This window comes from Symphodus melops (genome assembly GCF_947650265.1).
Source record: "Symphodus melops genome assembly, chromosome: 20".
Classification (NCBI taxonomy): Eukaryota; Metazoa; Chordata; class Actinopteri; order Labriformes; family Labridae; genus Symphodus; species Symphodus melops.
The window spans coordinates 11975396-11988917 of record NC_136710.1 but is presented as its reverse complement, the minus strand read 5'-3'; the positions used below and the strand labels follow the sequence as shown (position 1 = coordinate 11988917).

Here is a 13522-nt window from a genome sequence, read left to right as displayed (position 1 = left end):
AGTAAACTGATAACAGTAGGCTAATAGATGCTTGTAACTATGCAATACATGCCATTTACTGGGTCACGTTTTTTGTCAACGTCAAATATGCTTAAACATGAATCAAAATGAGGCATCTTTATATTACCTGCAGATAAGACTGTCATAAAAGTAATAGATTTAGCTTTCTTATTGTGACATCTATTTATAATAACTTAAGTAGTAGTTTAGTAATAAGTGGTTAAAACCTCATAACAATATCTGTAGAATGGGATAAGGTTTTTATGTTTTTCAAAATATTTTTAGGCCGATTTGCCTCCTAATTACTAATAAATGGCGCTCTTATGGCCAGAATAGTAGGTTAATAATAGGTTGTGTGGGGTTAATCAAGAAAAATGTCAACGTTCATCATTTACTATTTCTGTTATTTCCCGCGACGACTACCTTCGAAACAGAAAAAAAAATGCTGTCTGAACCAACCAATCAGGCTCTGCCATGTTGGGATACTCCAGCCAATGAGAGCGCTCAGCCTCGGAGGAAAACTTGCACACAGGCCGGCGTAGAAGTGGAGAACAATGAAGCGTGTATCATCGTGTGCGTCATAACATGACGCGGGGAGAAAACAAACTTAAAGTGTAGGAGGATGATATTTCGAGTTCTTTTGACGCGGTTGAAACAGGCCTTTAAAAAGCCTACCTGACAGCAGTGGGGTATTAAAAGGGGCTCGTAAAATCTCTGCTTGAAACCCCGTGTGTGTGTGTGTTTGGGGGGGGGGGGGCATTGTGGAAGTGATACCCTGCTGCTTTACAAGCCTACTGAATCTCTCTCCAAACAAAAACAAACCTGACCGGCGACCGTAAAGTAATCACAACCAAATTAAAGTCCTGCCCCCGCCACCTCCACAACCTCCACCTCCTGATGTCAAACATTTTGCATACCGACTTCCGCCCCGTTTGGCTCCCTCTCTCTCTCTCTCTCTCTCTCCCTCCCTCCCTCTCCCTCGGTCGGTCTGCATCAGCCGGCGAGCAGCTAATATGACAGGCGGGAGGATACAGTATCACACGAGAAGCTGACTTAAAAACTTCATTTGGAAAGTAGGCGGATGTGGTGTGCTGTTGATCCAGGTCGCAGATGGATTAGGGGAAACGGGGGACGAAGAAGCGGCAGTATTTTTGATGCAATGGGATTTGCTACTTTCGTGTGAAGAGGCGGACCTATGAGGCGCTTCGAGTTCAATATGCTGAAGCTGTACCCGGTGTTTGTATACTGTACGTGGAAGTACAGGGACTATATTCTACAAACAAACAGGCATACGTAAGGATTCATAACAGATATTTTTTTGTAGCTTTTGGATATTCACGATTTAAAAGCTACGACAATTTTTGGCTTTTTTTTTTTATTTATTTATTTTGAACAGGGAATTCCTTCAGATAAGGCTGCATGTGCGTTAGCTGTCTGGATTCACTACATGTATTTTTTCTCTCATGTATTTACATTTACATACAAATAAGACATGATGGTCTCGTTTATCTTGGCACCAAGCAGCTCTGGAACAGCATGCAAACGCGTTCGAGGCTATTAGTTTTATTTTGTAGGTGTTCTATTAGAGGAGTTTAACTTGACGTTGACCCACCATGAACTATTCTTTTATCGTCATTTTCACGCTTTTCTGACAGCCTGTATGGTTTGAAACTACTCTACTGCGGATTTTTTTTTCAAAGTAAATTGGTGCGTTTACTCTAAAAACACATTTCTAATCTAAAGACACTGATATATATATATATTTTTTATCTTTACCTCGTGAACCTGACATTTTTTCGGGGATCCCTCTCCCCCCATCCACTATCCCAGTCCTACGGATACGAATTCCTATATTTTCACCTTATTTTTTCCACCATGAGTAACATACACAAGGTATTGAATGTATTGCTTCGTGGACTCGTCATCTATGCGGTACTGGGCTTGGAGTGCACTTACTCGAATGATCTAACCAGCCACTCGTCTGATGCTGCGAATGTAGCCACCACAGGTAAGCGCATGTTGGATACAAGTGTCTCCAATGTAATTACGCATGTTCAGTCCCCCTCCCTCTTTTACCCACATCCTCTTTTTTCCCCCCCTGTGGCTTTCTCGGGGAAAGCCCTGCGCAGGGGGGCTTAATGGAAAGTGATGCATTTCGTGTCGACAGTCACCTTTCTCCCACCCACTCCTCACCCACCTCTGTACATTGCCGAGGAATGCGTGACATGACAGGAATGCAGGATGCATCCACACTGAGGGCAGGACTCGTTTACTGGAACACATCTTTCGCCTGATGCACATCTTTAGCATCTGTAGCATCACATGTATACAAGCCACCAGGTAGTCCTCTCCAGCTAAGGAGGTCCGCCTAAATGCTCTGTTTTTACATTAGTATGTACATTGAGTCATGCTGATGTAGCCAGAAGGCCACAGGTACCCCATCCCCCCTGAAATTCACATATTGACCTAACCTAATGAGAGCAGGATTTCCATCTATTTGAATGTTTTAACTAAGCAGTATTGATCAGCTGTTCATTTAACAGGCTTTTGCACATGACCTAAATCGACTAAAGTTCAACAAGGACCCACGTGTATAAAGTGTTGTTTCTCTCAATTTGACAGTTTGGTAATCTAAGTTTCTTAAAGCATATCTGAAAATGTAGCAGTATCTCAATAACTTCCATCTAAAATAGTGGAGGTTGTTGTTTTTAACGGCATTACTAAGTGTCAAATTTACTCTTTGTCTGCTTATGTAAGAAAACCATTTGTCCAGTGAGAGATTCCCTTAGTCATTGTTAGTAACATAGACCATTATGTAGATATTGAAAGTGGCATTATGAATGTATATTCACATAGACATTAAAATAATCTTGCTCATATACTATAATAACCCTAACCACATTTCTTGCTATAGACATATACACATTTACAAACTCAAAATAATCCTTAAACTCATTGTAGTTTTTGCCCTTGAGGCAGTGGAATATGAACCTCCAGCAAATGTGCTTCCCTTTACTCCCCGCACATCCCTTAGAGGTAAATTATCAAACAGGAAGTCACTGATGAAAATCATCAAAGGGAAATTCCATAAAGGTACAATTAGAATGTTGATTTGAAGTATTTACTTTTTGACTATTTTGCACTCCAGGCTGTATGCTTAAAGAGATGTCATTTTAAACATTGACATAGGGAAGTTAGGCACCACTAGTGTGGACACTCGCTCAAAAAAAAAAAAAATCTGAATTGGAGTTGTAACTCGCATCCGTCCATTCGCTGCACGTCTTTAACTGCTGCTGGAGAAAGAATTACACCTTGTCGCAGACAGCTGTTCTTCATTCATGATTTTCTGTATACGAGTGTCAAATAGCTCCAAAAAAACAAACCAGGGGAACAATGTACAATATGTTAATTATGACCCATCTGAACTCAGCTACACATGCTGCAGACAGTACTGAGAGATATTGTACACAATGGAGTTAGGGCATGTTCTGTGATGACAACATTTTAAATTCACACCAAACCTTATTTTCTGCATTATATACTCTGTATTTTCACCATGCACGTCTTTATATGCCCATGTTGGCATAATAATAACAGCAGACCGACATCAGTTAGACCTTCTAAAACTGTTTAGTTAGAATGCTCTAAAGTGAGACTTAACAAAAAAATAAAAGCTGTTATTATTCAGTTCAATACACAAAAGGTTTTTGTTGCTACAGCCTTTGTTGGTCTGGTGTGCGGTTGTTGGTTAGCCTAAGGCTGCTAATGTAAGCTAACTTCAGGTACAATGTTGCTGTAATACTTACAGCAGTATAGTTCTCTTTTAATTCTGCTATATTGATAGCTTATCATTTTAGATAAATGCTAAAGCTTGATAACGTTCAGCAAGAAGAAGTCAAACATCTGCCAATTAAAAGTTCAGTCCAAAGGCAGGGACATACTTTGTTCAACTCACTCACAGGCTTTAGCTTCAGTTAGTGTGATATCACAAGTGTCTCTTTGTGTCTAATGTTTGCCAACATAAGGTAAATGTCTTTGTGTGACATTATTCAAGTTTGCTTTCTGACTTCATGTTTCTCTTTTACTGTAACTTAGCATATTAGCTCAATTCCAGTGCAGCAGTAATTAAGATATCATTTATCTTAACAGACATGTGGTTGTGTTGCTGAGGGATGCTTGTCTTTGAACAGACTTTTGTTTCCTGCAGGTTTATTATAAAGGTAATTATTATACATACACAAAACTGTTTCTGTTGATTAATGTAATTGCAGCATTTATTCAGTAGCAGTGCATGATTTCTTTGTACTTATCATTACGGTAAGGATGAAGCTATTGTTACTGAAGCAGTTTGGGGTTCAAAGCTGCCATTTAACATGCTGTTAGTGGTCAGGGGGCGAGACTTGGGGGGTTGGGTTTAACATTTGGTGTGTCAGGCAGCTCCCTTGTGATTTAGGATCTTCAAAGGAATTGGGTTAAAGCAAGAGTTTAACAGAGGCTGGTGTTTAGTTTCAGGATAAAAGCAGGGATGGCGATGGAGGTAGATTACAAAAGTCTTAAAGTGTAAAACAAAATTGGATATCAAATCTTACAACACCAAAATAGCCAAAGATTCAGTCTTTTGCGCATTCATTATGTCGTTTTCTATTTTTGCCTGACAGAATATTGTCTGATATCCTGACGTGTGTTGCCTTTTTTTTTGCAGCTACAGTTCATTGTCATTTTGCATTGCCTAAAATGTCTCAATGGAGATCTAGATGAGGTATCTTAAAGTGGCTTTATTTCTAAACATCTTTCTGACTTTATGTTGGAGGAAAGACAAAGAAGAATCAGGCGCTGAAGTGGTCATTGAAGTCTGTGTTGCAGAAAAAAACAGGCTGTTGCACATGATTTGTATTGAGCCCGAGCACAAGATTTTATTTGTAACACACATGACAATGGTTTGAACTCAGTTGACCCCGAATAGGGTTCTTTTTGTGTGTGCTCGTGTTAAACTCATTACACACATTACACACACTATGTAGTCGAAATAATTTGACGTTTTCCATCTTTGCTTTGTCATGTCATGGCTCATTTATTATTATGTTTCCTGATTTGTTTTTCTGCAGTATGCATGGAATTGTCATTTCTTGAAACATGGAACAAATCCCCGAGCATTTTTGAGAAATGGGATCATTATGTCACCTCTACAGGAGATGATGAATAGGTAACACATAAAACAAAACAAAAAAAACCCCAAAACAGATCTGACATTTGTTCTGGGGGATGGGTTGTGAGTGGGGATGTGAACGTGGTCTTCCCCTGTTTTAATAGTGCTCTGTATTTAGCTTGTTTGGCGTTTCAACAAACAAAGCCCTTCCCCCTGTCAACAAGGAACATCCAGTCCTCAAATATTGTGCCCGCTTGATGATAGTCGTCTCAGATACACGGCCCCCATTTAGCATAAGCTTTACATAACTTACAGATGCTGAAACTGGCTGCTGTAGGTTAAATGACACAGGCTCAAATGCAGCAAAGCAAACACAAGTAGATCTTTCTTACACCCTGCATGTCACGTACTAAATCCCTTGACCCTGTAAAATTCTGCCGCTTAGATGTCAATCAAAAGCTTGTCCAAGTTTGGAGAGCTAAATCGGAGGTGCTATTGGCTATCTAAGAGCAAAGTGACTGTATTGATATAGGGATTTGTTTAGAAAGGAGGTTCAACATTTACCCGTCTCACACTTGCTTACCTTACTGCAGGGAATTTTGTGATACCTCCTTCCCTGCAGGCTTTGCCCTTGTACCATCAAACTAACAAACGCTTGAGGAAACCCTTTCCTTCTTCCTGAAGTGTTGGAGAGCTTTAGGTTTGCTCCGGTGAGGGGGGGGGGGGGGGGGGGGGGGGGGGGGGCTAATAGTGACAGAGTGTCAGAGCGAACATGAAGCGAGTCGTAATGTCCTGGTTTTTGTGGCGTTCAGCTCAACTGCGAAGCAATTTCCTTGTCTTTAGTGGAACTGATGGTTCTGAAGAATTCTTCATGAGCACATTTTAAAAAGTGACTGTGTCCTTCAGGAAGATTTCAGATTTAACAGATTTTTAAAAGTAATTTTTGAGCAATTTGTGCCTTGATTGGATCTGACAGCCAAAGAGAAGAGGAGAGAGTTGGGGATGACACGCACCAAAGGGCCCAGTTTGGATTCACAGCCACTCCAACAAGGACCACAGCCTCTCTACATGGGTTTGCTCGGCCATCCAGAACCCCATGATATGATATTGAAAACATCTGACAGTTAAGCAAATTCATTTTAAAGACATATAGATCATTTTGATATATTTGCACATTTCATTTCTTAATTCTCGTTATGTTATTTATGCTGCTTAAAGGCATTTAAATGAAAACAATTGACAATTTTGCAATATTCACCAAACTATATTCACCGTTTATAGTCAGTCTCATTCACATACTTTCTTTCCCCCTGCCATAAATACGTTTGGTTTATCTAGTCCATTATTCACAAATGGTTGGGATTAGGATGAATATTTGCTAACATGCTGAATAGCTGTCACTTCCTTCACTTTGGTTTTACTCTCAGAAAAGTACGTTTACTGACTTTCAGTTCAGTCTTACCTTTCAGACCGCTGTCAGGTGGACAACGTACCAAATAGAGCATTGTGTTGCTGAAAAGCGAAATAGTTTCCCGGTAGTTGGTGGGGACAAAAATATAGATCTTAAGGCAGAGTTTATATTGGACCACGGGCGGCTGTGGCTCAGTTGGTAGAGTCGTCGTCCCTCAATCGGAAGGTCGAGGGTTTGATCCCCAGCTCCTGCGAGCAACATGTCCGGTGTGTCCTTGGGCAAGACACTTAAACCCAAATTGCTGCTGCGTCTGGGGCGTATGAATGTGCGTGAATGGAATTAATTACTGGATGGTCCACATAACCAGCCATCAGTGTGAATGGGTAGGTGTGGTCTGCGGTGTAAAAAGTGCTTTGAGTAGTCGGAAGACTAGAAAAGCGCTTTACAAGCTCAAGTCCATTTACCAAGTATCATTGAAAGATGAAAAATCTGGATTTGAAATAATGTTGCTCTTTTGTTGTCTCTTTGGAATAGCATTTGCCAAATCCACCCGATATGATGTTCACGTGTTGTTTCTGCTGCTCATAAGTGTTGAAAATCAAACTCAATCTATACTTCTGATACAAAATTAAACGGTCAAATAGGAGCATGGGTCCAGAGAGCAGACAGCTGCTGCCCATCTCAATCAAGGGCTTTAGGGTTGGAGCCAACCTAATGGGACCACCAATAAGAACTCTCCTAGTGTATTTATAAAGTCACTGGTGAAGTTTTCCATGTGTATTTTCCATCACTGCTGACCCAGTCCTGACATTGAGGTTCAAATTGTTCCTTATTATTTTGGAGATCAGTCCCTAGCACACTCGGCCAGTTTTGCTTTGAACATGGCTCATGGGGAGATAATGGGGCTTTATTTAATGGTTTACCCTGCTGTTTCAACTGTGGCATATGATTTGCCGGCATGTGGCATTATGACATCACTAATCCTGATTGAGCAACTGTATTTTATTTTTTCCACCATCAAGATTTTTATTTTTATTTTTTATTCTTTTGGATTCCCTGCTCTTCACAGGCTAATTTGAAGTTTCTGTTTGTGATTATAGGGACAAGACGAATACTTGTTTTACCTTCTTGTGTTGCTAATGCACGGCAGTGTGTTGGAGATAATTCATTCACAAGCAGACCACACAGCAGACAGTAAGCTGATTCACTCATGCAGAAAGCGCCACTGTAAAAGATGTAGGTCACTGTGCTCAGCTGTAAACTGTTTCCTGCTGCGTGTAGCCTACAGTAGCAGAACTGTCTGGCATCGTCCAGTCCAGAGGGGGTCTATTGTTGTCCTGCTCCCCCACACTCCAAGGTGTTGATCCCCCAGGCTGGCATTGGGTGCTTGGCTGGGTAAGCCCTTCACTGTACATGGCCTGGCAACATAAGCAGAAAAATTCACCTACAGCAATGCGTGTATGAAAACACAGTGGTAGTTAATGATTTCAAGGTTCATTGTTTTTTCATGCTAATTTTTGTTTTCAAATAGAAACACACAACTGAATGGATGGGAGGTTAATTGATGGATGGATGGGGGTTGATATATGTATGTATGGATGGATGATGGATGGATGGATGGGGTTGATGGATGTATAGATGGATGGATATTGATGGATGGATGGATGGATGGATATTGATGGATGGATGGATGGGGGTTGATGGATGTATAGATGGATGGATGTTGATGGATGGATGGATGGGGGTTGATGGATGTATAGATGGATGGATGTTGATGGATGGATGGGGGTTGGTGAGATGGAGGGATGGGGGTTGATATATGTATGTATGGATGGATGATGGATGGATGGATGGGGTTGATTGATGGATGGATGTTGATGGATGGATGGATGGGGGTTGATGGATGTTGATGGATGGATGGGGGTTGGTGAGATGGAGGGATGGGAGATTGATTGGATGGATGGATGGGAGGTTAATTGATGGATGAGGGTTGAGGGGAGGGGGGACAGCGGGTGTGTATTGTAACTAATGTCTTGTGTCCTGCCTGTCTGTATACTGCTACTGGATGCCTTGAATTTCCCTCGGGATCAATAAAGTATCTATCTATCTATCTATCTATCTATCTATCTATCTATCTATCTATCTATCTATCTATCTATCTATCTATCTATCTATCTATCTATCTATCTATCTATCTATCTATCTATCTATCTATCTATCTATCTATCTATCTATCATGTATGTATGTATGGATGGATGGGAGGTTGATGGATGGTTGATGTATGTGTAGATGGATGGATGGATGGATGGATGGGAGGTTGATCAATGTATAGATGGATGGATGGATGGGAGGTTGATTGGATGGATGGGAGGTTGATTGATGGATGGATGCATGGATGGATTCTCATCAATTGTTTACAAGAAATTCCTCCGTAATAACTTCTTAGCAGCTGTAATCATTGACAACACATCTAACATGAAATATGAAAACATTTAGGTGCAAATAATACTCGGGGCACAAAAAAAGGTGATATAAATGGAAGTATTGCAACAATCACTTTCACGTTCAACCCCAAAGATTTCACTTTTCTGGCTCTAAACGTTAGCTGAATAAGAGCCATAGGGGTCACAGCCTCGTCCTTTTATGAGAGTGTCATCCCACTGTGATAATACTCGTCACCTTAACACAGGAACAAGCCAATGCCATGCCCTTCACTGAAGCTATAATTGTTACTGTGGCTTTCTTACTTTGCATACTATTTCCTGGCTAATAACTTATTTACTATTTACTGAAACATTGCATTTTTTCCATGATCTGACGTTTTAACCTAAAAATGAGTTAAATGTATTATTTTTGAATTCTAGTAAATGTTGGCATATTTTTTTATATAAGGCAAATATATATATATATATATTTTTTATTTTTTTTTGACTGGCAATTAAATTTAGATATTGTACGTGAGGAGCAGTCCCCTCTGATTTCAGGGACTTTCCCTCTGGCCAAAGGCACGTGATTTAGTGGCCTGGGCAAGAGGGGCAGAAGGTGGTGTGGATTTCTTTGGCATGCTGTCTCTCAAGCCTCTCAAGTCTACATCCACGAATGTTTAAGATGTCACCTAGCCTCATAAGAAACAAATATACAAGTCGAGACCAGCTTTTTATCGAGACGAAAATGTATCTTTTTGTCTGTCAGTGTATTAATATTCCAACTTATTTAACCACAAGCTCTACAATCTGTCATTTTATGATAAAGCTAGTTTAAAAAGTAACAGTATTTGCCAATATCATGAAAAGTAGGGATACGATTTAGAATTTATTGATTTTATTTTTTCTTCAGGGGCCATTTTAAACAATCATAACTTTTATTTGAAGGCAAAACAACACAATACTATTTTAAGATCGGAAAAAAAATGTATGCATGTATCCATTCCAACAATGTATATGTCTGCTTATCAACCACATTCAATGTTTTACTTTTTATGGTGGATCTTAAAGTGTGGATGATTACAAACATCAATCCATACTAGTTATGTACATTTCTGAAGGGAAATGTACACAACTGAATATTTTGTATCTTTCAGCTTAGTGTTCCAAATCTTCAACTTTAATGGTAAGAATATTGTAAGTATTTCTTTTTAAAAAACAGCAAGCAGTTCTTAAAGTTTCTATTCATCTACCTGACAGTGACCAGATGTCCTTCTGAATATTTCATACATATATAATTGAGGTTATTCAAGCCTTGATAATTGAAAATCTATACTCCTGTACTATTTTTGACACTTTTATATCCACCTGAGCTCCACAGGGAGTTTTGCGGTTTTTCAGCTTTTTATTTGGCTTGTATGGATGGTAGCCGTACTTTTTGTTACGCTCTCACTGCTTTCATCAGTGTTATTTCCAGACGCGAAAGACTAAACTGAGCTCTTCAACCAATCACCCATCATAAGACAGACAAAGTTATCAAGAAGCCTGTGAACTTAGCATAGCATTTAGCTCATGAAAGAGCCTGGGTGTGAAAAGAAATCGTAGTAAAAAACAACAACAAAAGAGATTCAGTTAACAAGCACACTGTTAATCTGGTTCGTCCTCCATGTCATGGTCGGACCGAGTAAGACTGTGATCACTTGCTAATCCGTGTTCATGCCGCCAACGGTAGCATGTCCGGACCAACAGGTGGGTTCTCAGGAGCCTCTTGGCCTTCGCTTGATCTGTTCCAAAACAGGCCCAGTTTGTATTACACATCAAAGGACTGATAACAGCAGACTGACTTTCATTTGCTTATTTCTCCTGAAGAAAGTCAGTGAAAGGTTCTTCAAAGGTTTAGTCCAAGCGTGTGCAGTCACTTCATTAGTTTGTTCTTCGTCTCACATCAAAAACAGTAGTTCACATTTTGTCGTAGCATGCAGGCTGTTGTTCACCTTTTTAAGAACTTAATCTGCGCTAATAAATGTAGCTTGTTGACATTTGCCTTTGTGCTGCCATAGTTAATCCACTGTAATGAATCACTTGTGTAACTCAGCTGCCCCCTGCTTTTGTTAAGATTTGTGAGACTTCTTTATTTAGACACATTTTTGCTATTGTCTGGAGTGTGTCGCTTATTCTTAGCCTCAACGCTGACGTCCACATATAGGAACACCGAGTAAAAAAAAAAAAAAGAAACACAAGGATCCTGTCAAACAGGAAGGTAAAAGACACACACAGGAAGCTGGCAAAGAGCCGAACCTGCTGTTTGCTGTCAGCCTCAAATCCTCAGACCGAGACATTCCCTTGCTAACACTCTTGACGGAAATGTCCAAAACCATTACATTCATCTTCCAGGCCTATTTTTCAAAGTGAAACTAAAAACGTGTATCCTTTCCCACTGAGCAGACAGACTTGTTTTGACAAACCTTTAAAGGTAGAATTAAACTAGAACAGGTTGTTCTCGATGTTCCTCTCCTTCACATAAATGTCACTTTTAATCTCTCCATTTCAAGGCCACTCAGAGGTCTGTGCTGTGGATTTTGACAGTCTGGATATTTTACAGTATCCACACATCTCGAATGATGTAAGATCCTACAAGATATAAATGTTAGTAATAATAAATCTTTCACTACGTGTTCAGGGTTCAGTTTCTTCAACTGCTCTTCTCCTGCTTCTTTTCATGGTGTAAATATTTTCCCTTCAAGGCAGTCATGTAGTTTATGAGATCAGCCTTCTCCTTTTACGACAAAGAACTAGTAATATGATGCTGCATGTTTTAAAGACAGAATAAAAGAGGGCAATGCAGTTAATGTCGCGGTTAGTGCCCATGATACAGTAAATACGATTCAGATTTCTATTTACAACTGAACACATACTTTTAAAATGAATACACCGCTCACTGCTTATCTTGAAATATAAAAAAATGAAGAGTTGAATATTTAAGGGAAGCAAAACTATTAAAGTTCCTGAAAGTCATGTCAGGTTTTTGCTTTAACAAATGTAACATTTTATGTTGGATCATATATCAAGTGGTTCAATTTGGATTCATAGTGGTCAAACACTAAAATGTAGGATACAAATCAGAATATGAGCGTGAGAGTTGCCAGGGAAGAACGCTCAAGAATGCCTAAAATGTCAGAAGCAGTGGAGCCTTACAGTTTAAAGTGTACAAAAAGTCAAACTTGTTAATTGAAAGTATCAGCTGGTTATCAGGAGATGGATTTAGTCTTAACTGTATAAAACAGATTAAATAACCCTACTATTTAACTTATTTAATACCCTTCATTATTTGATGATCAGTTTCCATACCACATGAAGTTAATATATTTTTTTAAATGGTCTGATCTGGATTAAAATCTACAATCATACAGAGTACGCTCTAGGGGGCCAAGCTATCTGTGACTGATGAGTATTTTCCTGTCTGTTAGTTGTATTGAGATGCAACAATGCATATCAGCTGAAGAAAGCAAGATGGAGCCGACTGAAATAGTAAATTTAAGGTGTCAAAACTGGAGTCTATAAAGCAATGGTTGGTTAAATAGACTTCTCTATGAGGAATTTTTTTGGCAGGTTTAAGTGCCTTGCCCAAGGACTCATCTGACATGTCGCTGTAGGAGCTGGGGGTTGAACCCCTATCCCTCCAGTTGAGAGACAACCAACTCTACCAACTGATTCACAGCCACCTGATGTCAGTGAGGCCATATCCACTTCTTATACACAGTCTAAGATAAAAGCCCTACAATTTCAATAACTATTTAGTGATTTAAAAAAATATATATTTAAAAAAGGAAAGGACCATCTCAAGGACTACAGCCTCCGCTCATGTGGTGCGTACATTTACCACCAGGCTACCTGTGCCCACCTTGGGATGTTCATAATATTTCAAACTAGGGTCTAAGGTATTAATGTGGGTCATTGGATTAGTAGTCAAATTCCTTAGTTACTCCAAATTAAAAAAGATATCTGTGATGCAAAGAGGACAAACCATTAAAAGTGATATTTGCGTGTTCACACATCAGGTTCCCATTCTTTGTTGCCCTTAGAGAGACGTTTCTCAGAAGTTCAGTGGGAAACAATTGAGCCTCAGATTTCCTTCCCTAAAGCTATGATACGAACGTGGAACACTTGATCCCAGTTTGATTTATCCAGACTATCTCTTCTGTACTTGGCATTTGGATACGTGTCATTCATGTGTCCAGAAATCAAGCTAACAAAGCTATGAAGCCAATTAAGCTAGCTTTTCATTGTAAACTTCTTAAAACCTGATGTGGGATGTATTCCTTAGTTCAGCCCCATGCTCTGCTCTGGTTTTCTATAGACCAGATTATAGATTTATATCCATTAACCTTTTATCCAGAGGAGCGTGTCAGAGTCTGGCAAGCTAATTAAACAAGTGTTCGGCCTCTTGTCTTTTTATCCTGCTTCCCTTCCCCGGGCCAGCCGCATAGATCACTCATCTCGTGTTTGGTGCTGTTATTCAAGCATTCCTGAGACTCCTGGGC

At 39.7% G+C, this 13522-nt stretch overlaps 1 protein-coding gene across 2 annotated transcripts in view; it reads left to right on the top strand.

Annotated features, from left to right (window-relative positions):
• Positions 1-888: 888 nt before the first annotated feature.
• The window catches only part of stim2b (stromal interaction molecule 2b), a 45063-nt gene continuing 32429 nt past the window's right edge, over positions 889-13522 (top strand). The window contains exon 1 of one of the 2 annotated variants that reach the window (XM_079371935.1): positions 889-2008. In XM_079371935.1, coding sequence (XP_079228061.1) covers positions 1876-2008 — 133 coding nt within the window. In that variant the 5' untranslated portion in view covers positions 889-1875. The remainder of the gene's footprint in view (positions 2009-13522) is intronic. The other variant, XM_079371934.1, reaches the window with a different exon arrangement.